Source organism: Arachis ipaensis, chromosome B7 (genome assembly GCF_059453495.1).
Source record: "Arachis ipaensis isolate K30076 ecotype BB chromosome B7, ASM5945349v1, whole genome shotgun sequence".
Taxonomy (NCBI): Eukaryota; Viridiplantae; Streptophyta; class Magnoliopsida; order Fabales; family Fabaceae; genus Arachis; species Arachis ipaensis.
The window spans coordinates 6,642,652-6,668,621 of record NC_142442.1 but is presented as its reverse complement, the minus strand read 5'-3'; the positions used below and the strand labels follow the sequence as shown (position 1 = coordinate 6,668,621).

Sequence of the window (25,970 nt, the reverse complement as noted above, 5' to 3'; positions counted from 1 at the left end):
CAATTGGCATGTTATGTTATTGGTGGTCCAACTCTCACTTGTTGAGCATCCACGAAAAAGATTTGTTACTTTGATTAATTAAGATAAGTGTGATAGAAAAATTGAAAAGAATTGAAGAAAATTGAAAATAAAAACATCTTTTTGCATTGGTTATGACTTTTAATTATTAGCTTGTTGGGTCTTCATTCTCCTTAGTCCATATCATGCAACTTTTCCCGATTATGACAAAAGTTGTTATTCAACGCGCTTTGTGGAAAAATCTTGTGTCTTCCCTCTGCGACTGCGAGTACCTAGTAAGTACCACACTCCACACATTACACTAGAAACTAAGTTTGAAGAATATTCCACGCGCTGGCTGATGTATATAAACTTGCATTCATGAGTTGCATTATTGAATGCCATGCGCCACACACTTATACACAAATATAGTTTTCTAAACATAATGATGAGGTGTTATATTCTCTTGTTGCTTCTTCTTCTTCTTCATAATCCATCTTCCAGTTGCTCATCGGTGTTGCCACTATGCAACCACCATGACAACTCAAACTTGCTCCAATTCAAGAACTCATTTTCCATTAACACTTCATTGTACAAAGGTTGGCCGGGGCTTTCCTCTTGTTACAACAAGATAGCGTCGTGGAAGAATGGTACGGATTGTTGCGAGTGGGATGGTGTCACGTGCGACACTACGTCAGGACACGTGATTGGGCTTGACCTGAGTTGCAGCATGCTCCAAGGCGAGTTTCGTCCCAACAGCACACTCTTCCAACTCACGCATCTTCAACAACTCAACCTTGCCGCCAATGACTTCTCTGACTCTCCAATACATCCCGGAATTGGTGATCTTGTGAGTCTCACGCATCTCAATCTATCATGCTCATCATTTGGCAATCATATTCCCTCCACGATCTCTCGCTTGTCTAAATTACTCTCGCTTGATCTCGCGTCGTGTAATGATGAACTGAGACTTGATGAATCAACATGGAGCAAACTCATTGGTAACACCACTAACTTGGAAGAGCTGATTCTAGATGGCGTAGACATGTCTTCTATCAGAAAAATACCTGATTCCATAGGCCACTTGAATTCTCTTAACCAACTACGGCTACGGAATTGCCAAATTGATGGATTAATTCCTGTGTCTTTTTGGAATCTCACTCAACTAACTCATTTGGAACTTTTAGGAAACAGACTTCATGGTGAAATTCCATCTTTACTTTCAAACCTCAAACATCTCACCTACTTAGATCTTAGTTCTAACAGTTTCAGTGGTCACATCCCAGATGTGTTCGCCAACCTCACCAAATTAGAAATTTTGTTACTTGGCCTTAACAGTCTAGGAGGCCAGCTGCCACCATCACTTTTTCGTCTATCCCAACTTAATGTTCTAGATTTGTCATCGAATAGCTTAGAAGGCCCAATTCCAAGTAAGGATACTAAACTCTCAAAACTAACGTCCCTAATTTTGTATAATAATTCATTAAATGGGACAATTCCAAATTGGTGTTATTCTTTGCCTTCATTGACATTTCTAGATCTTGGGCATAACCACCTCGTAGGACCGATAGGAGAATTCTCGACTTATTCTATGAATTATTTGGTTTTGTCTAATAATAAACTTCAAGGTAGTTTTCCAAATTCAATATTTAATTTTAAAAATCTTACCACTTTGGATTTATCTTCAGCTAATTTGAGTGGTCATATAGATTTTCACCAATTTTCAAAGCTCAAATCTTTAGATTTTCTTGATCTATCTCACAATGCTTTTCTCTCTATTAACCTTGACGACAATGTTGACTATTTTTTACCTAACCTTACTGTAGTAGGTTTATCTTCGTGTAAGATTACAAAATTTCCTAAGTTCCTAGAAAGCATTCAAGATCTATATGTACTAGACCTTTCCGATAACCAAATTGAAGGGGTGATTCCCAAATGGTTTAATGACAAGCTCTTGTACAAATGGAAGCACATGCAGTTCATTGATCTCAGTCTCAACAGGCTGCAAGGAAATATTCCAATTCCATCATATGGCACCTATTATTTTTCAGTTTCAAAGAACAACTTCACAGGAGGCATTTCCTCAACAATATGCAATGCAAGCTTCCTCAATATGCTAATCCTGTCTCACAACAATTTGACTGGCAATATTCCACAATGTTTCGGATCCTTTCCTTTGCTCCAGGTTTTGGATTTGCAAATCAACAACTTTTATGGAAGCATACCTGGAAACTTCTCCAAGAATAATGCTTTTGAGACTATAAAGTTGAATGGAAACCAATTAAAGGGACCAGTACCACAATCGTTGGCTCATTGCACAAAACTGCAAGTTCTAGACCTTGGTGACAATAACATAGAAGATGTATTTCCCAGTCGGCTAGAAGCTCTTCAGGAACTACAGGTACTCAGTTTGCGAAATAACAAATTTCATGGTACCATCACTAGTTTGAGTATGAAGCATCCATTTCCAAAGTTGAAAATTTTTGATGTGTCTAATAACAAATTTAGTGGCCCTTTGCCAATGCAATACTTTCAAGAGTTTCAAGGAATGATGACGACTCTGAATGATAATACTCAAGCTGATAGTTTGGAGTATATGAGCACCCATGCTAATACGACCAGTGTACCATATAATGACTCTGTTGTGATCATTATGAAAGGTCAAGAGAGAGAAATGTCAAGGATATTAACTATTTTCACAACTATAGACTTGTCAAATAACTTGTTTGAAGGAAAAATTCCACAAATTCTAGGAGAATTGAATTTTCTCAAAGGGCTTAACCTTTCTCACAACAAAATCAGTGGTAACATTCCACAAACTTTAGGTAATTTGACAAGTTTAGAATGGTTAGACCTCTCATGGAACCGACTGAAAGGTGAAATACCTATGTCTTTGACAAATTTGAATTTTCTATCTGTCTTGAACCTTTCGAAAAACCAGTTGGAGGGAGTGATACCAACAGGAAAACAGTTCAATACATTTCAAAATGATTCCTACAGAGGAAACCCAATGCTTTGTGAATTCCCTTTGTCAAAGTCATGCGGTAATGGTGAAGAACAAGCACCTTCAGTATTTGCTGAGGCAAAAGAATCATTATTTGGGTGGAAGTCAGTAGTAGTGGGATATGCATGTGGAGTGGTGTTTGGGACCTTCCTTGGAAGCTTGTTTATAAAGACTGCGAAACCCTTGTGGCTTGCCAGACTTATTTGTGGCTATACTTAACAAAACATGCACAGAAGATCAGAGGCCATGCAAAGCATCATGTTTTTTCCTTCTTTTTTTTCTGTCATGTGAATTTTCTGTTTGTGGAATAAAATGTGTTAGATATCAAGCTTGTGATTTATCCATGCTTACATCATTATAGCTTCATCAAGATGTACCACCACTCTTGCAATGAAATGAATGCCAAGAATGAAATGAATTGAGTTATTTACTAAAGAAACTCTATTTCTCTGTTTTTGTAGCGAGTGTCCTGAGAGTGAGAGAAAAATGTATAATTATGTTATATGAGTGGTTTATGCGAGTGATATTGATATTGAAGATAATTAACTCATGAAAGTGTGTTTTTCATGATTCATGAAATGTAAATATTATAGTTAAATTTGTGAAGTGCATTGCAGATGCTATTATTTTTTTTCAACAAAAAATACAATTTGTACACTAAAATCAACTACCAATGTATTTCAATATAAATACATGTGTGGTTTAGTTTATTTTCGATGTGTATTTGTATTCTAACATGTATTTTATTTTGGTCGCTGATTTTGGTGTACACATGACATAGTCGAATCTATTGTACAAAAATCATACACATTCTTTATTCTTAGTTAAAAGGTGTTATGCACCATAACATTAATTCTCATTAAAGTAATCTCAATTTTTATATACAGATTGTTGTTCGTCAAAACGGCTCATTCATTTTCATGGTGTTCATGGTGAATTTGAATTTGAGAGGAATTTCAAACGAGTGACAAAATAAAAATGCAAAGAAATAGTAATTCAGATTGTGAATCATAAACTTTCTGTTTTGCTACGGTTGCCATGATCTTTGGTCTCTGGAGTTTGGACCCTGGATATATAAAATATGTACGGAATGATGATTTGAGTTATCCCTATGGTTATGGAGAATCTGTTTTCTGTTCCAAATTATTTTTCATGTGCAAATTCTTAATAGAATGCATCATATATATTATCAACTTGATTTTTATAACTCATTTTGTGTGCTTTTGTTCACACATATTATCAAGTTAATTTTTATAACTCATTTTGTGTGCTTTTTATCGAAATATGTTTTTAGCATGCACTATCTAATGCAAGATCCCTCATCCAAAAATGTGCCATCTCTATTAATGAAGAGAATAGACTATGCATGTGTCATCTATTATTTCAACTTCTTGTGAATTAAAGATAAGAAAACCTATTATATATTGATTTGTTGCTTTTGTTTTGATTTAAAATAATTTGTCATTGCTTGCTTGAGTTATTATATAGCTTATTAATGTATTAGATAATATATACTCATATATTCAAATGTCACCTGGCTGAGGAAGAATTACAAAGGGTAAAAATATGCGGATTAAAAACTAAATCTTAGGACATACTTTTTTATTTAGAAATATCTACTATTTACGAAAATTTTGTTTATTTTTTAAGAAAATAATAAGGTAAGATCATTCCAACTATTGATCATTGCCTTGGTAAACTATTGCCTCACCAACTAGTTAATCAGACGCGAGCCCTCCTCGGACGGATTCCTCCTTTTGCTTCTCAGCCTATGGGGTATTATGCCAAAAGCGAGAAAAACCTCATCCTTCTCTTTCTTTCTTTTTGTTTTGCCTCCCAATGACGACATGGGGCAAAAAAAGAAAGAGCTCCTAACTAATTGAGGACTCCATTAGCTCGCCTCACGGATGATTTCATTACCCTCGCCAGCAATTTCATACCAAAATTTACAATTTTAAAAAGAAATCGAAACTGAAGTTGATAGAATGTACACACAGGATCCTTTTACGAATTTTAAATTTGCCAAATGAGCTAGAATGTTATTTTCGATTAAGCTCATTTTAATAAGAAAATTAACAGTAATTCTGATTAAGATGTAACTCATGAATTATAACAGAAAATATAAGTCTTATAAATGATGTCACGCATTATAATTTATTTTGATCTCGAAGCACTTAAGAAGTTCTTTTTGTTGAATTAATCAACATAATTGTGCTGTGACATTTAATTTGAAGATATGGTTGTCATTTGATATAAAATGATTATTCACGTGGAGTTGTTTTAATATAAAATTGATAATAAAAAATTATTAAATAATTTAATAAATTTAATTAAATTATCGTTTAACAATTATTAATTTTACATAAAAATATCTCTACATGAGTATTTACTACGTACACATATCTATGAAGACAAATAAATTGGCTTTTATCACTCGTGGTGGATCGGAGTGATGAAGCAGCTTTCATTATTAATTTATATAGTAATCTGTCAATAATAAAACTCTCTTGACGATGAGTTTAATTAAATGTTCATGTTACACAGTTTATCTGTGTCTTATTGACTAATGTATTTTGCTGTCAGATTTCAAAATATAGCAGAAAATGACATAAGAAGAAGAAAATTCTTTAAATAATGAGTCAATGAATTTCCTTTTGGATTTTATGTTTTAGCAAGAGATGACACGTGAATTTCATTTAAAGTAAAAAAAATTCATAATATAATAGCTAAAGCAAATAATTAGTGGTCTTATTTCAAGTCTTCGCCCTTGGCATTTTATTTATAAGCCAATGGCCGATCAATGAGAACACAGTCTTGTCGTTTCCCTTGTTTTTCTTTTCTTTCTTTCTTTCTGTTTTGTTTTTTCTTTTTTTTGTCATATATTCCTTTTGTAATATTCATTTTTTTTCATTTCATATACAGTATACTAAAATAATTTAAATTTTTTATATTTATTTAAACAGACTAATAAATTAATTATTAAATTAATTTAATTTAGTTATATTAATTGGTATTTGTTAATACACTTTTTAATATAAATGTTGCTGTACTTTATCAAGTCTTCTAAATACATACGAGTCTATGTTTTGATATTGATAGTAGTCCTGCTACATTTTGCCATCAAATTTGACCACTTTGTCGTAACATATTTGTATCGTACCATCAAATTCCACAAGGTATAAATATAAAATAATATAAGATTAAAAAATCTTTCATTGAATTTTAATTTATAGTGTTGTGTTGTATTACCTTGTCGCACTCTAACATAATAAAATTCTGTGAGTAGTGTGACTTAGTTATTAGTATTACAAAAATTAAATTATCTAAATTTGGTATAAATTAAATTACGTGACTTAGATAAAGACATTTAAAATGTTTTTAAATATAAATATTTAATTTTGTCTATTAAATAACTTATTATATATTAAATTTTTTATATATAATATAATTTAAAAATATTATTTTTATTAAAAAATATTATTATTACTTTATCAAAAATTATTATCTTAAAATCTTACTAAAAACATTCCGCAAGTAGAAAAATGACATAAGAAGCAGCTAAGAAAATTCTTCAAATGATATCATTCAATCACAAGCCAATACAGGACAAAAATCAAATATCCTTAATTAATGATTTTATCTAACAATTTGGGATTAAAATTTCATTTGGACGGAAGTAATAATTTCCTCTATTCGTTCCTAAATAATTAAGGACAAGAGTTAAACTAAGAAATTAAATGTTTTGTAAATTCAGTAAATTATTTTTATTTTAAATTCTAAACTCATTTTCTAAATTTTAAATTATAATTTTAAACTGTAAATTAAAAAAAAAGAGTTAAAAACAATTTTATAATATTCTGTTAGTTATTGTGGTCACTCGATTAATATCCCAATTGGAGAGTCCAATTATACTAAAAGGTGAATAAATTAACTAAAGTATCTTTTTAGTCAAGTCAACTTGCCACTTAATAATTTCATCAAAAGATACAATAATTTGAGTAGGACGCATGTGCTGCTGCTTTAGTTTCTTAGGGACATTATCTACTTTTCCAACCCATATCTTGAAACCTTTTTCTTTTAATTTGCTAGGCGTCTTACTTGACTCTTCAAACCTTTGTGACTATAAATACATGATTATTGTGTGGCTCTATGCAAAACCAAAACTGTTCTATCATATTATACTCTCATTCACTGATTATATTCCTAATAATCATAAGATGATGAAGCCCTTTTTTGTTGCATTTTTGCTTTTGGCTTCCCTAATCTTCCTTCCTTCTTCAACTTTAGCTGCTCGAATACTAGCACACAATCAGCGTAAGAGTTTCTATTAGATGTACAATTATATATATATATATATATATATAGTTATCTAATATCTTAAAGAGAAAAGGACAAATAGGTCCCTAACCTTTTGCTCCGCGGACATTTTCGTCTCTAACCATTGAAAAATACTTTTAAGTTCCTTACCTTCACAAAATTTGGACGGATCAGTCCCTAACGGAGGTATTTGGATGGATCAGTCCCTGACGGAGGCATTTGGACGGAGGAACTGATTTGTCCAAGTTTTGTGAAGGTTAGGGACTTAAAAGTATTTTTCAATGGTCAGGGACGAAAATATCCGCAGGACAAGATGTCAGAGACCTATTTTTCCTTTTCTCTATCTTAAATTTTTAAATAAATAATTTAATTAATATGTTTTTATTTGATGTGAAAATCTAAAAAATGCTTATGATTTTATATATATATATATATATATATATATATATATATATATATGATATGCTAAGTATGTATTATATGCTTAAATTAATTTTTAACATTTTTTAAAAAGTAACAAATAAAATTTTAACAAATAAAAATAATTTATCTAATATTCTAAAATAACCAAAAATCAATTTATTAATTTATTTTATTAAAACTTAATATGCCCGAAACAAAAATTATTAATGATGTTATTAGAAAATGCTAGAGAATGAACGCTTCCATTATAAAAAAAATAAAAAAAAAAAGAGAAAAAAATTGTTAATCGCTTATAATTTTTGTTAATTACTTATATATAATATGCAGGTGGTGATGAGAAAGAAGCATATAGAATAGGAGGAAGAACAGCTCTTAATCCAAATGGAAGAGGACATGCTTATCCAGAAGGAATGGGAAGAGGAGGTGGAGGAGGACATTCTAGTCCTTTTGTAAACCCTACTCCTGTTCCTTCCTATAAACGATGCAGCGCTAATAATCCATACCAGGGTGAACCTTGCCGCCCCCCAGCCACCAAATAATTAAGCATTATCTAACACTTCATTAATTAATTGAGGTCAAAGAAGAAGCAATAATAATTCATATAATTATGTGTATGTTTTTGTTTTACTAGCCAGTAGAATAATCGAACTCAATGTACGTTTTTTATTTCTGTGGAAGAGTGCTGATATATGCGTTCAGCTTTGAGTTTGTTGTAATAGTGCTTATGAAATAAAACCATATATTGGCCTGCTTCAATTTTCAGGGCTTGTGAAATAAAACCGCTACTTTCTGCTACTTATATTAGATTTCCTTTTTTCTTTGGAGCATATATAACTACGTCATCATCAAATATTCATAAAATAAAATTACATTTGTTCCAAAATTTTACTTTTAAATTGGTACGTAAAACCAAGAGCATTACTTTCTGCAACTAGCTAGTTAGATTTCAATTCTTAAATGATGATCACTTAAAAAGGAATAATTGTCGTAGAAAATTGATGCTAGCTAGTCCGGGTAGTCCCATTTACATTATTGCAATAATTCTTTCTTCTTCTATATATGAAATTACTAAAAATAGCATATATATATATATATATATATATATATATATATATATATATATATATATTTCAATGTCAATATACTTTTTAATATAAATATAAAATATTGTCGTAACAGATATGTATCATACCTTCAAATTCCACACGGTATAAATATAAAATAATATAATATTAAAAAAAAAACTTTCACTGAGTTTCAATTATATATATATAGTTCTGTCGCACCCTAACATAACAAAATTATGTGAGTAGTGTGATTTAGTTATTAGTATTACGAAAATATTAAATCACCCAGATCTGGTGAAAATTAAAGTAAATCATGGAATATTATCTTTTTATAAACAACTATATTATGTGTACATTAAAATCAACTATTTGTATAAAATATATATATGTTGTAATATAAATAAATATTAAAAATAAAATAAATTATATATATTTATATAAAAATATATTAGTAACTAATTTTAGTGGTTATTTTTAATATATAAATAATAATTTTTTTCTATAAAAGTGACTCATCATTTTGTTTCGTATATGGTGATTCACAAAAATAAGAAATGATTATTATTGTACAGTATAAAACTCCGGAGAATAATCACAGCCATTTAACCATCACTAGGAAATAAGAGAAACTTCAATTTCTGAATGGAAATAAAAAGTTTGATTATTAGTATAAGAATTTCAGTGTTGGCAAGCAATAATAATGTGAATGTCTCTAAAATTATTCAAATAATTAATATAGTTTAAATTTCGTCCAATCCCAAGCCTACACTATCCTTAAAATGTCATCATTCACTACTATCACGTATGTTACTGAACAAGTCTTCTAAGTTCTAATTTATTTATGAATTCAAGTTAGATAATCAATACCCAATCATTTAATTATCAGTCAGGTAGTGTTTGGTTGAAGAAATATAGACACGATGACATATGTCTGTTTGATTTGGTGAGACACAAAAGATACTAAATTTATGTACTTTTAATTTGGTGAGATACTGAGACACAATTTATGAGATACTAATTTTTTACTCTTTTATCTTTATTAAATTTTTAAAATTTGTCCTCTTATCTTTTCAAATCTTTCTTTTTTCTCTTCTTCTTTTAGATTCTACAATCAAATTTATCTTTTTATTTTCTAAAAAAAACATTGTATATTTAATTTTTTATTTATTTAAATTTTGATCAATCTTTGATAAATCCTGAGCTTTAATTTTTTATTTTTTTTAAAAAATTATATATTTAATTTTTGAATAATAATTTAAGATGATATTAAAAAAATAAAAAATATTAGAAGAAATAAAATTCAATTAATGGTAAGATATGTAGTGTTTGGAATTGGAATAATAGATATACAGTAATAGTAGTAAAATTTGTCGAAGGATAACTCAATTTTTTTTTTAAATATGTGTGTCTTGTTCTTTAATTTTTGCCAAACTCAATATATAAACACAAATATTTTATGTCCATATTTTTAGCGTCTGTGTCTTTATGTCTATGTCTCATCATATACATTAACCAAATAGAACCTTAATTTATCAATAACAATTAATAATTCTAATTTTTTAAATTGTTATTAATTAATAATTATTTAAATTTTATTTTTTTTAAAATTACAAAATAAATAATTATTAATTATAATTATTTGATATTAACTAATTAAAAATTATTTATTTATACTTTTTCTTTTATTTATTATGTTTATTTAGACTTTAAAAATTATTTATTTATACTTTTTCTTTTATTTATTATGTTTATTTAGACTTTAACATCTACATGGCTGGATAACTGAATCTCTTCCCTTCCCTCTTCATACACGGTTTTCGGACAATATAAATACACAACAGCATTGCATGTATAGCCATCAACATGAGTGTTTTTTAATTGATCCAATTCGTATATCTGCAGTATTTATTTAAATTTAATTTGAAAATTATGATATTAATTTTATCTACAAGATTATCGAATTAAATTCAATCTGCACACTAATAGAATTGGATTATGAATTTTATGTACGTATCCGCATATTTGCGAATTTACAAAAATAAATAAATAAATATTTTTTTTATATTTTATTTCAACTAATAATTATTATATATATTATTTTATTTTATTTTTGTTATTTAAAAAATATGTTTAATAATATTTTAAGAGTAAACATATTTAAAAGAATAGAAGAATAGTATTTTGTTAATTTTTAATAAAAATAATCTTTTTAAAATATTTATATATTTTGTAGATATATCCGATATCCAATTCGATTGCAATATGCAAATTTAAGTTAAAAAATTGTGAATATTAGATCCCATTTGACGCAATCTAATAATTTTAGTGCGGATCAAAACAAAATTTTAATCGTATCCAATTCGATATGAATGCGCGTTCACCCTATTTATACAAAAAGAAATTGAATAGAGAATATAAATGACAACATATACACTACAATAGTAGTAGTCACAAAAAAAAAAAAAAAAATACAGTACAATAGTAGTTTCCATTAATCACCGTGAAGGCCATTTTCATTTCATTCTTACTTTTGGCTTCCATGACCTTCCTACCCTCTGCTAGAGTCCTACCCTCTTCAACTCTAGCAACCCGTGAACTGCTAGCAGTCCAAGATAAAAGTGTATTCTTTAAGTATTTTTTAATTGTTTGAAATATAACTATTTATATATTTTTTTATCAATTTTTTTTTAAAAAATAATATTATGACACTAATACTGTTCTATTATATTGTATTATCATTCACTGATTAATTATATTCCTAATAGTCATAAGATGATGAAGCCCTTTTTTGTTGCACTTTTGCTTTTGGCTTCCCTAATCTTCCTTCCTTCTTCAACTCTAGCTACTCGAATACTAGCACACAATCAGCGTAAGAGTTTCTATTAGATGTATAATTACTTATATATAGTTATCTAATAATATCTTAGTTTTTTAAATAAATACTTTAATTAATATTTCTTTATTTGATGTGAAAATTAAAAAAAAAATATTATGATATATATAATATGGAAAAGTATAGGGTACCAACATATTATCTGCCAACTTCTGCCAACTCTTATTTATAATTGTGTTTTATGGAAGTGTGTTCGTGGATGTGTCTAATAATTAATATATTTTAAATACATATATAAAGAGACACATCCAGAAAATATATCTATAAAGACACTTCTATTAAATACAGCTATAAAAAAGACATTTTTATTAGACACATCCATGAACACACTTCTATGAAACACAATTATAAATAAGAGTTGGCAGAAGTTGGCAAATATGCTGTTGGTAACGTAGCGGAACCGATATAATATATATGCTAAGTATGTATTATATGCAGGTGTGAGTGGAAGAAGCGTTGTTAATTAATAAGGGTAGGTATAAATGCTAAGTACGTACAATATTGGATGTGATACTTTAATTTGAACCCTTAAACAAACCTTGATCTCCGGCCAGGCCACCACACAATAATTAAGCTCCCACGAGAAACTAATTAAGCCACTTGTTGAAGTTTTCAATACATTAAATAGTAACCTTAATAATAATAGGGTTCTATGGATGGAGGGAAAGAGCCTAGCCTTGATTATTATGATTAATTAATGAATAAATTTGGTCTCTTATTTTCAATGATGTATTATTTCTGAGTTTCAGCAATTTCAAATACAAATTGATGTAAGTTTTGTAATGTTTATCGAATAAAAAGAAACGCATTAATTTAATTGGCTTATATATGTATCTTGTTGATTACTAATTTTATCTAACTAACTTAGCTAGGTAGGTAGACGTTTAAAATGTTATGTATATGTTCCTGATGAAAATATAAATCCAACGTGTATATGCATGCCCTTATTAGGAGCAGATTCTAGTCACAGAAAAAAGGAGAAAGAAAAATCCACTAATTTTCCATTTAACTGAATCACGAGTAGGAAGCGATACTGTTTATTGCGAAGATAATAATGTTGTCGGTGAATTCTCCCTTTATTCCATCTCATGTTGGCGTGAATAACGTAACTTGTAACTTATCAATCTTACTTACTTTGTTGTTCTTACTGAGTTAAATAGGGTGATGGGTAATCAAGTTGATTAATACAGTAACTTAGGTTGATTAATCATGGATTTAAGCGGAAAGGTAGAAGTAAATCAATAGCTGGATATGTTTCTTCGTACACTCAAACATATTACAGCATAAATTAGTTGTTACAAAATTTAAATTGGAAAATCCGAGAGATTATTTCTCATCTATAAATAGTTATGTACCTATGGGTCATTGCTTTAATTTAGTTTTGGTTTTTACCCAACTACTGTGTTGAAGTATAAAAGTCTTGAGTGGATCTGATCTTTTCCTGCCTCATGTTTAATTCGTACCGATTAAGGGGCTGCTGAACATGATGATGATGAAATGGTTGATGCCGTTTTTGGAGATTTAATGCAGCATCCGGTTAATGTCATTATTAGTGAACCCACCAATTACTTACTACCCTTACTCATCATTAGTATTTTTAATGATGTGAGATTATACACTCAAATAAATACTGACTAGATTTTAATAAAAGTGCTGCCTTTTAAACTTTCTCATCTAATAAATTATAGGTAAAATTTTAAGTGCAGTTAACTTCGTGTGAAGTGAATAGTTAAAAGTCATTAAATAATTTAACAGATTTGACTAAATTATCATTTAATTACTCTCAACTTCACATAAAAATAACTGCATTTAAATTTTTTTTAAATTATATTATTTCTTTTCTAAATCTCAAATGTGTCTAGGATAAATGACCAAAAACGTATGAAATTTTTGAAACACCGACAAAAATAACCCTAATTTTTTATAACGATATTTTTTTTAAAATATTGAAAATACGATGAAAATATCTAAATATTTTTAAAATTAAATTTTGATATAATTTTTTTACAAATACAATTTAAAAAAAAAAGGACAATTTTATTATTAAAAAATAATAATTTTACGCTAAAAAGACTTTTTTTTATCAATAACAAATAATACTTTTAAAAAATTAAAAAATTCTAGAAATCGAATTTTTATCTAATTTTGTACATATTTTTTAAATACTTATTTAAATATTCCTACAAAATTTTAAATTAAATACATAAACAATTTACCAAATATAAAAGTTACTTGTTACTTATAAAAATTATTTTTTTATTATTTTTATTGTGTTTATAATATTTTGAGAATATTTTTATCGTTATAAAGAATGAATATTATTTTTGTAAGTATTTCAAAAAATCTGATGCAAATTTTCTAGCCAATTCTCTCATAAATAAAAAATTAGATATCTTCTATGACATGTTTGATTGTTATAGGAGAATTACATTAAGTCATTGTAGTTAATATTAACTATTTCTGTAACTTTAATTAAAAAAAAACAAATAAGTTAATTGTACTGCTAAAACTATTTTTACGAATTACAAGAATTTTAAAAATAATTTTATTTTGCATCTTTTTTATTTTCTCAAATCACCTCATTCCTAAATCCATTATTGCCAAAAGAAATTAGTAAGTGTTAAAAAAATGCTCAAAAAAAAAAAAAAGTCTAATTTCTCGTTCCGGTGACTTCATATGAAAGGTGAAAAATGAATGACTATGTTCAACTTTCTTAGCTTGGATATACATCACCCTAAATTAATTATTACAGAAGAAAGAAAAAAAATATTAGTTTTTTGTAAAATTATATATTAGAGATTTAATATTTGAACCAAAATATTTAATTTTCTACTGACATATTTTTCTTCTGATAAGATCATACTATGTCTTTTTTTTTATTTTTTTTATCATTTGTTTTTAATTTTTTATGTTTTATTCTTTGACTGAATGGATTAAAAAATTTGGAGAATTAAAAAAATGGACAAATTGCAGTATTAAGTCAATTTAGATGAGATATTACATGATTCAGCCAAACCGAGTAATGAGATATGGATCAACCAAAAGCATGTCTCTATGTAATTCGAATTAATCTCACTCGAACTAAAAACAGTAGTAATTCGAATCAATGTTGTTCGAATTATGAGGGAGTATGCATGCTAGGTAGTTCGAACTGAACTGATTCGAATTATGCATGGGCAGTTCGAATCACCCTGATTCGAATTATATCGTAAGCAATTCGATAGGCAGTTCGAATCTGGCTGATTCGAATTATGTATATATAATTCTAAATTGGCTGTTTCGAATTAGGAAGCCCTAAACGTGTATAAATATAGTGTGAACGTGAATTGAGTTCATTTGAGTGAGACGAAATGGCTAATGAGAAGAGCTTTGTAGTGTTGGTGCATTATAGAGGGTCGATTAAGAGAAAAATACGCTCTGGTGTAAAATTCACTGATAAAGATCCTCTGAGTATTTTTATGAGACCTACGACGAGATTCGATGACTTCTTGAATTCTATAATACAGAAACTTGAGCTACAAGGCGTGAAACGGGTTCAGAAGTTATTCTATCGCATTCCGATCTCAGTGTTTAGAGATGACGTGAAGTACGATTCTTTCATTATAGGGAGTGATGAGGATTTGCAGGTCCTGTTCCATTGTCGTCGGCAGCTTCCCGAGGTCAGGACACCTGACCTGTTGGCAAAGTTGGTTGATGTAGTATCTAACTCGGGAGGTTCGAATCGGAATACCCGTGAATGCACCTCGGGACGAGCCTGTCGCGTCTCCGTTGTTCGCCGTTGATCTCAACTGCAGTGGTGGCGGAGAGGTTGGTATCGTGGAGAGGGTGCCAATTTCTTTACAGTGTGGGGCACCGGCTGGGATGGGTGATGCATTGCTGGATGATGATGTGGAGCCTGACCTCATTGCTAATGACAGTGGCGATGACATCACAGCGAGTAATCCAGCTGGGGTTAGCGGTGGTTCTAGCTCTGGGACTCAACAGTACCCTCTGCACTTTTCATCTTTGAACTTGGATGCCATGAGACAGGAGGCGGTTACTGCGGAATCCACTGGATTTGGTGCTAGAGATATCCAGGGTATTGGAGGTCTTACAGAGTTTCAGGTTGGTCAGCAGTTTCAAGATAAAGAGGAGGCTGTGTTAAGCGTGAAGACGCATAGCATCCGACGTGGGGTATGGTACAAAGTGGTGGAGTCCGATTATCGCAGGTACGTTGGAAAGTGTTCTGAATTTGGGAACGGGTGCACATGGTTGATTAGGCTAAGTCTCCGGCAGTGCAAGGGTATTTGGGAGGTAAAACGGTACAACGGATCTCATACTTGTCTCGCGACATCGATCTCGAACGATTACAGGAGTCTTGATTATCATGTGATCTCGGTCTTCATCATGCCAAAGGTTAGAGCTGATGCATCCGTCTGCATCAAGGTACTGCTGAATGCAAGGTAGAGAAAATCGAGATTTTACGTGAAATCGAAAAAATAAATAAAAAACGTAAAATGTAAAATCTTAACAAGATTTAAATCGTAAAATCGTCAGACTTAGTATAAATTTCGTAAAATCGATAAACTCATTTAAAATTGTAATATCGGAAGATTTTAAGAGTTAAATCGAGATTCTAGCTACTATGGCTGAATGCGACGTAGGCACACTTTGGGTTCAGGCCGACTTATAGGAGGGTTTGGTTGGCCAAGCAGAAGGCCTTCTCCCATATTTACGGAGATTGGGATGAGTCATACAACGAGCTGTTGCGATGGATCTTAGGAGTGCAGCTGACGATGCCTGGTAGTGTTGCAGTGCTGAGGACGAGTCCTGTTCTAGTGGGGGGCAGGTGGACGGCTCGCAAGCCTATTTTCACCAGCTTTTCTGGACGTTTCCACCATGTATTGAGGCATTCCGACATTGCAAGCTGTTGGTGAGTATTGACGGGACCCACTTGTAAGATAAATACGGGGGTACGTTACTCGTTGCGATTGCACAAGACGGGAACTCCAACATCGTGTCTGTTACATTTGCACTCGTGGAGGGTGAGAATGCGGAGTCCTGGTTGTTTTTTCTATCCCATCTCCGCCAGCACGTGACTTCGCAACCGGGTATCCTGGTGATATCAGATAGGTACAACAGTATCAAGACTGCACTTGAGACTCCCGGTGGAAGTTGGCTACCCATGTTGCATACCATGCATTCTGTATTCGACATGTGGCCGCAAATTTTGCCCTCACCTTGGTATATATATATATATATATATATATTTTACAAATTTTATGTGCCAAATGGGTTAGAATGTTATTTTCAATTTTTAAGAAATTATCATGGCTTAAGTTCGTTTTATGTAAACTAGATTTAAATTCTACTATGTTATTTTCGATTTAAATCACATGAAATTATGGATCTTTAAACTTTGCTAGCATATTATATTATATATGATTCGTGTGGAAATTTTTAATAAGAAGTATCATGTTGTCAACTTATTATGGTTAACTAATTTTATGCGCTTTTATTTAATGTATTTTAATTTTTAAATTAATCTAAAATAATCGGAGCACTTTCAAAAAAGATGTTCGTCTACATCTTATCGCATTTGGTAATATATATGAAATGAAATTGGACTGTAAATAGAACTAATTCTCAGTTGATATGTATATATTTTTTAGATTTTTAGTAGGAATGACACTTTGACTGAAAACATCGTAAGATTATTGTATATGACACTATATGCATGATTCTTCTTCTTCTTTGTGGTAAGAATTTTAGTTACAGAAAATGTGTTTTAAAATTTTAATTAGATGGTGAGAAAGAGTTGGAGATGTTCAAGTGTTCAACTATTCTTATCACTATGTCTGAAGAGTCTTTGTTCAATTGGCATGTTATTGTTGGTGGTCCAACTCTCACTTGTTGAGCATCCATGAAAAAGATTTGTTACTTTGATTAAGGTAAGTGTGATAGAAAATTTTAAAGGAATTGAAAAAATTAAAATTAAAAATATTATTTTATATTAGTTATCATCTTTTTTTAAATAAAAAGAGCTCAACACAATAACATAGAATAATAAAATACAAAACTAACATACAAATAAGTCTTATAAATAAAAAAAATAATTTATAATCATTTTTTACATTGTCATCAATAATCATTGAATTTAACATTATTCTATTATGTATAACTCATAAACAACCTTTCAATAACACATCTACTATACTTTTTTTATTCTTGAATAATCTGTTATTTCTTTTTATTTATATATTTCAGATAACACACAAAAATCTAATTAACCATATTTTTCTTTCTTCCTTTTTTGCAGGAAGTTCTGACTAACTCTCAAAATATTTTTTAATTGACCTGTAATAGTCCATAGGCATTGGTTATCACGCTTGTTGCTTCTTCATTCTCCATAGTCCATATCATGCAACTTTCCCTGATTATGACATAACTTGTTATTCAACGCGCTTTGTAGAAAATCAGTGTCAAGAATAATATACTATCGAATCAAACAAATATTTCAAATCAAAGTATTATTTTGACTGGGAATTAACGAAACCCTTGTGGTCTGGCTTGCGAGACTTCTATGTAGCCATGCATATAATAGAAGAATATAATGACTTATTACTTATTAGCTTCATGTTCTGTGATGTAAACTTCGTTGTTTATGGACTAAAGTGTACGTTTGATATAATTTGGTAACGAACAGCATATATGAGTGAGTGATCAGTGATTTATTTCAAGTTGTAATGAAGATAGTATAATATAATAAACAAAAACAAGAATATTATTTGTATAAAATTAGTCATTAAAATTAGTCAATACTCACTATGTTTATTTATGTATAAATATATTTTATATGGGTAATGCTAGGTAGACAAAAAATACAGCCAGAATTTGTCTTATTTAACATTCATTAATTGCAACAATTAATAAATACTAAATAAGACAAGTTATGACTGTTTTTTGCTAATTTTCTTTCGTTACCAAACATTTCCTATTTTATATTTCATGAAGCATAGTTTTTCATAATAAAACTCATTAAAGAGTTGCTTTTGTTTTGATTTCAGGCGATTTGCATTATTATTACCCTGTGTTTTAGCTTACAAATACATAATAGATCATGCATAACAAAATTTACGATTTCGGCCATGTAAAGTTATCAACTGGAGCGTACACACGATCTGATCTTTGAAATATATATATATATATATATATATATAGATCATGTATGCCCTTAAGATCAAACTGGAGCGTACACACGTTGTGGAAAAATGCGAATAGCCAGTACCACACACTACACGATCAAACTATGTTTCAAGCATATTCCACGTGCTGGCTGATGTATATAAATTTGCATTGATGAGTTGCATTGGATGCCATGCACCACTCACATGCATATACATTAAAAATCTAAACATTATTATTGTGACATCATAATGATGAGGTGTTTTACTCTCACGTTGCTTCTTCTTCTTCTTGTTGATACTCCATCTTCCACTTGTTCATCGGTGTTGCCACTATGCAACCGCCATGACAACTCAAACCTACTCCAATTCAAGAACTCATTTGCCATCAAACCTTCATCGTACAATGATTGGGCGTGCTCCTCTTCTTATTCCAACAGCAACAAGACAGCGTCGTGGAACAATGGTACGGATTGTTGCGAGTGGGATGGTGTCACGTGCGACACCACATCAGGTCACGTGATTGGGCTTGACCTGAGTTGCAGCATGCTTCAAGGTGAGTTTCATCCGAACAGCACACTCTTCCATCTGACGCATCTTCAACAACTCAACCTTGCCTTCAATCACTTCTCCGACTCTCCAATATATCCCGGAATCGGTAATCTTGTGAGTCTCACCCATCTCAATCTATCCACTTCAGCATTGGGTGGTGATATTCCGTCCACAATCTCACACTTGTCTAAATTACTCTCGCTTGATTTCTCGTATAATGATGAACTGACACTTGATGAATCCACATGGAGCAAACTCATTGGTAACACCACTAACTTGAATGAGCTACTTCTAGATTACGTAGACATGTCTTCCCTTAGAGAAACTTCATTGTCTTTGCTCATGAATTTCTCATCCTCTTTGCTGTCCTTGACACTTTCTGACACTGGATTGCATGGAAAATTTCCAACTGGCGTACTTGGTTTTCCTAATCTTGAAGAACTAAGTTTGTTACTGAATGAAGAGCTGAAAGGTGAACTTCCAAAGTCCAATTGGAGCACTCCTCTAACCATCTTGGATCTCTCTTACACAGTATTCTCAGGAGAAATACCTGATTCCATAGGCCACCTGAAGTCTCTTAACCAACTACGGCTACAGTTTTGCCGATTTGATGGATTAATTCCTGTGTCTTTGTGGAACCTCACTCAACTAACAGACTTGGACCTTTCAGGAAATAGACTTCATGGTGAGATTCCATCTTTGCTTTCAAACCTCAAACATCTCACCTACTTAGCTCTTAGTGATAATACGTTCAGTGGTCACATCCCAGATGTGTTCGACAACTTCACTAAATTAGATACCTTGCTACTTTCTTTTAACAGTCTAGGAGGTCAAGTACCGCCATCATTGTTTCGTCTAACCCAACTTTCTGTTTTAGATTTGTCATATAATAGCTTAGAAGGCCCAATCCCAGGTAAAGATACTAAACTCTCAAAAATAAAGTACCTATTTTTGGGTAATAATTTATTAAATGGGACAATTCCAAATTGGTGTTATTCTTCGCCTTCATTGACAAATCTAGATCTTGGGCACAACAACCTCGTAGGACTGATAGGGGAATTCTCGACTTATTCTCTGAATTCGTTGGTTCTCTCTAATAACAAATTTCAAGGTAGTTTTCCAAATTCAATATTTAAATTGAAAAATCTTAACACTTTGGATTTATCTTCAGTTAATTTGAGTGGTCATGTAGATTTTCGCCAACTTTCAAAGCTCAAATCTTTACTTTCTCTTGATCTATCTCACAATAATTTTCTCTCTATTAACCTTGACGACAATGTTGACTATTTTTTACCTAACCTTACTAGGTTTCGTTTATCCTCGTGTAAGATTACAAAATTTCCTAGATTCCTAGGAAGCATTCAAGATCTAAAAGTACTAGACCTTTCTGATAACCAAATTGAAGGGGTGATTCCCAAATGGTTTAATGATAAGCTCTTGTACAAATGGAAGAACATGGAGTTCATTGACCTCAGTTTCAACAGGCTGCAAGGAAATATTCCAATTCCATCATATGGCACTTATTATTTCTCTGTTTCAAAGAACAACTTTACAGGAGGCATTTCTTCAACAATATGCAATGCAAGCTCCCTCAATATGCTAATCCTGTCTCACAACAATTTGAATGGCAAGATTCCGCAATGTTTAGGAACCATTCCTTTGCTCCAGGTTTTGGATTTGCAAATCAACAACTTTTATGGAAGCATACCTGGAAACTTCTCCAAGAAGAATGCTTTTGAGACTATAAAGTTGAATGGCAACCAATTAGAGGGACCAATACCACAATCGTTGGCTCATTGCACAAATCTGGAAGTTCTAGACCTGAGTGACAATAACATACAAGATGTATTTCCCAGTAGGCTAGAAGCTCTTCAGGAATTACAGGTACTCAGTTTACGAAATAACAAATTTTATGGTACCATTACTTGTTTGAGTATGAAGCACCCATTTCCAAAGTTGAGAATTTTTGATGTGTCTAATAACAAGTTTAGTGGCCCTTTGCCAATGCAATACTTTCAAGAGTTTCAAGGAATGATGGCTCGGAATGATAATACTCAAACTGGTGGTTTGGAGTATATGAGCACTGTTGCTAATACGACCAGTGTACCATATAATGACTCTGTTGTGATCATTATGAAAGGTGAAATGATAGAAATGTCAAGGATATTAACTATCTTCACAACCATAGACTTGTCAAATAACTTATTTGAAGGAAAAATCCCACAAATTCTTGGAGAATTGAATTCTCTCAAAGGGCTTAACCTTTCACACAACAAAATCAGTGGTATCATTCCACAAACTTTGGGAAATTTGACAAGTTTGGAATGGTTAGACCTCTCACGGAACCAATTGAAAGGTGAGATTCCTATGGCTTTGATAAATTTGAATTTTCTATCTGTCTTGAACCTTTCTAAAAATCAATTGGAGGGAATGATACCAACGGGAAAACAGTTCAATACATTCCAAAATGATTCCTACAAAAATAATCCAATGCTTTGTGGATTCCCTTTGTCAAAGTCATGCGGCAATGATGAAGAACAACCACCTTCAGTGTTTACTGAGGCAACAGAATCATTATTTGGGTGGAAGTCAGTTACAGTGGGATATGGATGCGGAGTGGTATTTGGAATGTTCCTTGGAAAGTTGTTCATCAAGACTGCGAAACCCTTGTGGCTTGCCAGACTTCTTTGTCGCTATACTTAACAAAACCTGCACAGGAGATCAGAGGCCATGCAAAGCATCATGTTTTTCCTTCTTTTCTCTGTCATGGGAATTTTCACGTTTGTGGAATAAAGTGTGTTAGATATCAAGCTTGTAATTTATCCATGCATACATCATTATAGCTTCATCAAGATGTACCACCACTCTTGCATTGAAATGAATGCCAAGAATGAAATGAATTGAGTTATTTAGTAAAGAAACTCTATTCCTCCTACTTGATCCTAAAGCTACTTGATCCTAATGATAAAATAATTTATTTTTAGTAAAAAATAGTGAATTTTTTCACTAAAAATAGCAAATCAAATAAAAAAATTCACTATTTTTTACTAAAATATTATTTTATTATTCATGAATTTTAGAAGGGATGAAGATAAAAAAAATTAGTCTTAGTTTATATATTTTAGTACTCTGTGAATACTCCCTCTTTGATTTGCTATTTAGTTTCATTTTAATAATAAATATAAATAAAAAATTATTACATGCATATTTATATTTTTATTTTATTCATCAAAATTATGATGCTATCACTATTATTTATCCAATCAATCAACTATAAAATACAAATAGTTTTTATTTTTTGGCATAAAACAACAAAGTTGCACAAATAAAAAAATTCATTTAGCTAAATCTCAAATGCAAATCAGCAGCAAAGAACACAACCAATGTTTCAAACTCTTCTAGTATCTCTTGTATGGTTGATATAAATAAAAGAGAATGAAGTGATTGTTAAGGAGAAAAATATATGATTTAGTAAATTTTTGGCTAAAAAAATTATTTTATTATTTATAAATTGTAAAAGAGATGAGAATAAAAAAAATAGTCTTGATTTATATAATTTAATACTTTGAGTATTGTATTTTTTTAATACTATCCTCCACATCCATTTGTGAATAAAACTCTACCTCTCTACATTTGGCCCCTCCATGGTTTATATAGGGAGTCTATTGACACATACTAAACGTAAACCGCTATAGGCACCAGCGGTTTACGCACGCACACCAACCTACATAAACCGCTGCTGGCAGCAGCGGTTTATGACCAACCAAAAATACACATAATCCGCGACTGGTACTAGCGGTTTCTGTGCAATTGTAAACCACTACTGGCAGTAGCGGTTTATATAAAATAGTGAAACAATGTATTTACGTATCTGTTTTTGAAACAATGTATTTACGTAAAATTGGGGTTGAAACAATTTAAAAACGTAAATTGTCCTAATATAATTATAGATATAACATTAACAAATATTTAAATAAAAGGGTAAACCAATATAGTTACCAGTGCATTTGTTAATTTTTGCAAATTGGAGAAATAAGTATGTATTTGGTTGCTTAGTGATTACGTAGATAATTAAATAATTGGGTTGCAAATTGATCCTACAGTGTACACTTTATTTTTTTCTCATTTTTAAATAAAAGTGAAAATTAAGAGCGAGAAATAAGTAGTAATATCTCATGAAAAGGATAAAAATTTTTGTATATGAATAGAAAATTGTTACAAATAAAATCTCGTTGTGAAATATTAAAATTTCACATACTGCAAATCCTAAAGATTATCGACCACAATGTAATGGCCACTTCTCTCTGTTTTTGACCATGATATAAGCTCTCATTTTTCGATCAAGGGACCAATAATATCTAATTAAAAAAAAGAATAAATTAAAAATATCAAATTAAAGACAAATAAATAAATAATATAATAAATTACTTATAAATTAAAGAGATTTTATCAATTTATTTTATACTAAACTATAAAACAAACAATATATTAATAAAAAATATACCTTTAAAAAAATCATAATACAATTTCAAACATTTGCATAAATTAAATGTTAAAATTTATGTTATCGATAAAATGATGCTATTATATAATTTTTTGGCAGCAACAATAAAGCCTTGTCTCACTAAGTGGGGTTGACTATATGAATCAAACGACGCTATATATTGAACTCTATTATGTATCATATCTACAGAGAGACCATTTACATCTTGACAAAAATTAAAATTAAAAAAAATTGTGTAGGTTAATACAAATTAACTACGTACCAAATAAGTTAGGCTGTTCTATACGTGACTCCTTCTTAAAAGTTATTCTACACACGTGTACAGTTGGAAGATAAATTCTGCTTGATTCCTCAATCACAAAATTTGAGAAGACATAGATCCTCTCCTCGATTACTTCATTCTCAAATATCTTTGCCAAATAACTCTTGATTGAATAATAAGTTTTATCACACTGTAAAACAAATTAAATATAAAAGCTATTAACATTTATAAAATTATTAAAAATATTTATAAACTGGACCTAACATTACTTAAAAAAATCATAAAAAATAATCAACTAACCTTATCATTTATTAGAACCATTTCTATGAAAGCCGTCTTACTCTTACCAAATTTGGATGAGACTTTTTATAACTTTATAATTCTTATCTTTATTTTCCAAACTTATAATTATCACATTTGTTAATTACTTTTTTATTTTCTAATTATGAATATTTTTCTTTGAGTCTACAATCATTCAATGATTTTATTATTCCATTAATACCATTATAAGCGTAATAATCTTCATAAATTATAGTAATTTTTATTTATATATATGCATATATTAATTGTTTAGTTAATAGTTTTCTTATTTTTAGAATATATTTATTTTGTTAAATAATTTTAAATATTTTCTTATTTAGTTTATACATATATATTAATTATACACAAATATATTTAAGTCGCATATATTAATTATTTTTTAATTATAATTACTTTTTTTTAGCCTACCATCATTTAATAATTTTTTTATTCTTTATTATTAATATTATCGTATATGTAATCTTCGTAAATTACAGTATTTTCTTTATTTATGCATACGTATATATTAATTTTGTTAAATAATTTTAAATATTTTTTTGTTTATGCATACATATATATTAATTATACATAAAATATTTAAATCATATATATTAATAATTATTTTTTTGATATGATTATTTTATTTTATATATATGTATATATGATTATTTTTTATTCTACAATCTTCTAATAATATTTTATTTTTTATATCCATGTATAATTGTATGTTCTCCAGCAATCCCTATTCATACGCATGATTAACAATTTTTTTTAAATAGTGATGTTTTAATTTTTTTTTTTTTTCACGTATCTTCATATGTTAGTAAGAAAAGAAAATCATGTATTTTGATTCTTTTTCTTTTACCACGCTTTAATCTTAATTAATTAATCTTATATCCACACAATATAATTAAACTTTTATCATTCTAATCTATTGATAAATTATACTACTCTTAATAATTATATTACTAATTTGAAATACAAAAAAAAAAAAAAGATGATACATATATCTAAGAAAAAAATAAACTTAAAAATTAGGAAAAAAAAGAAATTTTATATTAAAAATTTTAAAAATAATATATCTAAGAAGAATAGCCGTGATATATAAATTGAAGCAATAGTTTAAATTTCTCTAAACTAATTTAATTAAATACCAATATTAGAACTAAATTACTTAAATAATATTTAATCTATTATAGTACTTAGACACGTATAGATTAAAGTTATTCTCGTAACGACAACCAACTGAAACAACATCATAAGTTCAAATATTTAGAATTCATGCAAATTCAGACCATCCCTGTATTAAATAAACTTCATCATCCGCTATCCATGCAATGCGGCAAGGTATATAACTGCACCGAGAAACTAAACTGACCTTTATTCCCCTCAATGGCATTGCATTGATGCAAAAGAAAGCTGGTAATTTAAAAAAAAAATCACAATATGTTATAAAATTATTTTAATTACGAAAAGCTTAAAATAAGA

The 25,970-nt window shown here is 30.0% G+C and overlaps 3 protein-coding genes and 1 long non-coding RNA gene across 4 annotated transcripts; all 4 read left to right on the top strand.

Moving 5' to 3' along the window:
• Positions 1–396: 396 nt before the first annotated feature.
• On the top strand, positions 397–3,440 carry LOC148550246 (receptor-like protein 7). Its single transcript, XM_088493839.1, has one exon. It carries the CDS (start codon positions 401–403, stop codon positions 3,218–3,220), a length of 2,820 nt encoding a protein of 939 aa, XP_088349965.1. The 5' UTR covers positions 397–400; the 3' UTR covers positions 3,221–3,440.
• A 3,712-nt stretch (positions 3,441–7,152) lies between these two features.
• LOC107608693 (uncharacterized) lies at positions 7,153–8,503 on the top strand. Its single transcript, XR_015892057.1, has 2 exons — positions 7,153–7,315; positions 8,069–8,503. It is a non-coding gene; the product is annotated as an uncharacterized LOC107608693 (long non-coding RNA).
• Positions 8,504–15,051: 6,548 nt separating this feature from the next.
• Positions 15,052–16,617, top strand: LOC148550245 (uncharacterized). Its single transcript, XM_088494385.1, has 3 exons — positions 15,052–15,327; positions 15,401–16,126; positions 16,345–16,617. Exons 1-3 carry the CDS (start codon positions 15,052–15,054, stop codon positions 16,615–16,617), a joined length of 1,275 nt encoding a protein of 424 aa, XP_088350511.1.
• A 2,422-nt stretch (positions 16,618–19,039) lies between these two features.
• On the top strand, positions 19,040–22,337 carry LOC107608690 (receptor-like protein 6). Its single transcript, XM_021107160.2, has one exon. It carries the CDS (start codon positions 19,117–19,119, stop codon positions 22,117–22,119), a length of 3,003 nt encoding a protein of 1,000 aa, XP_020962819.2. The 5' UTR covers positions 19,040–19,116; the 3' UTR covers positions 22,120–22,337.
• Positions 22,338–25,970: the final 3,633 nt, after the last annotated feature.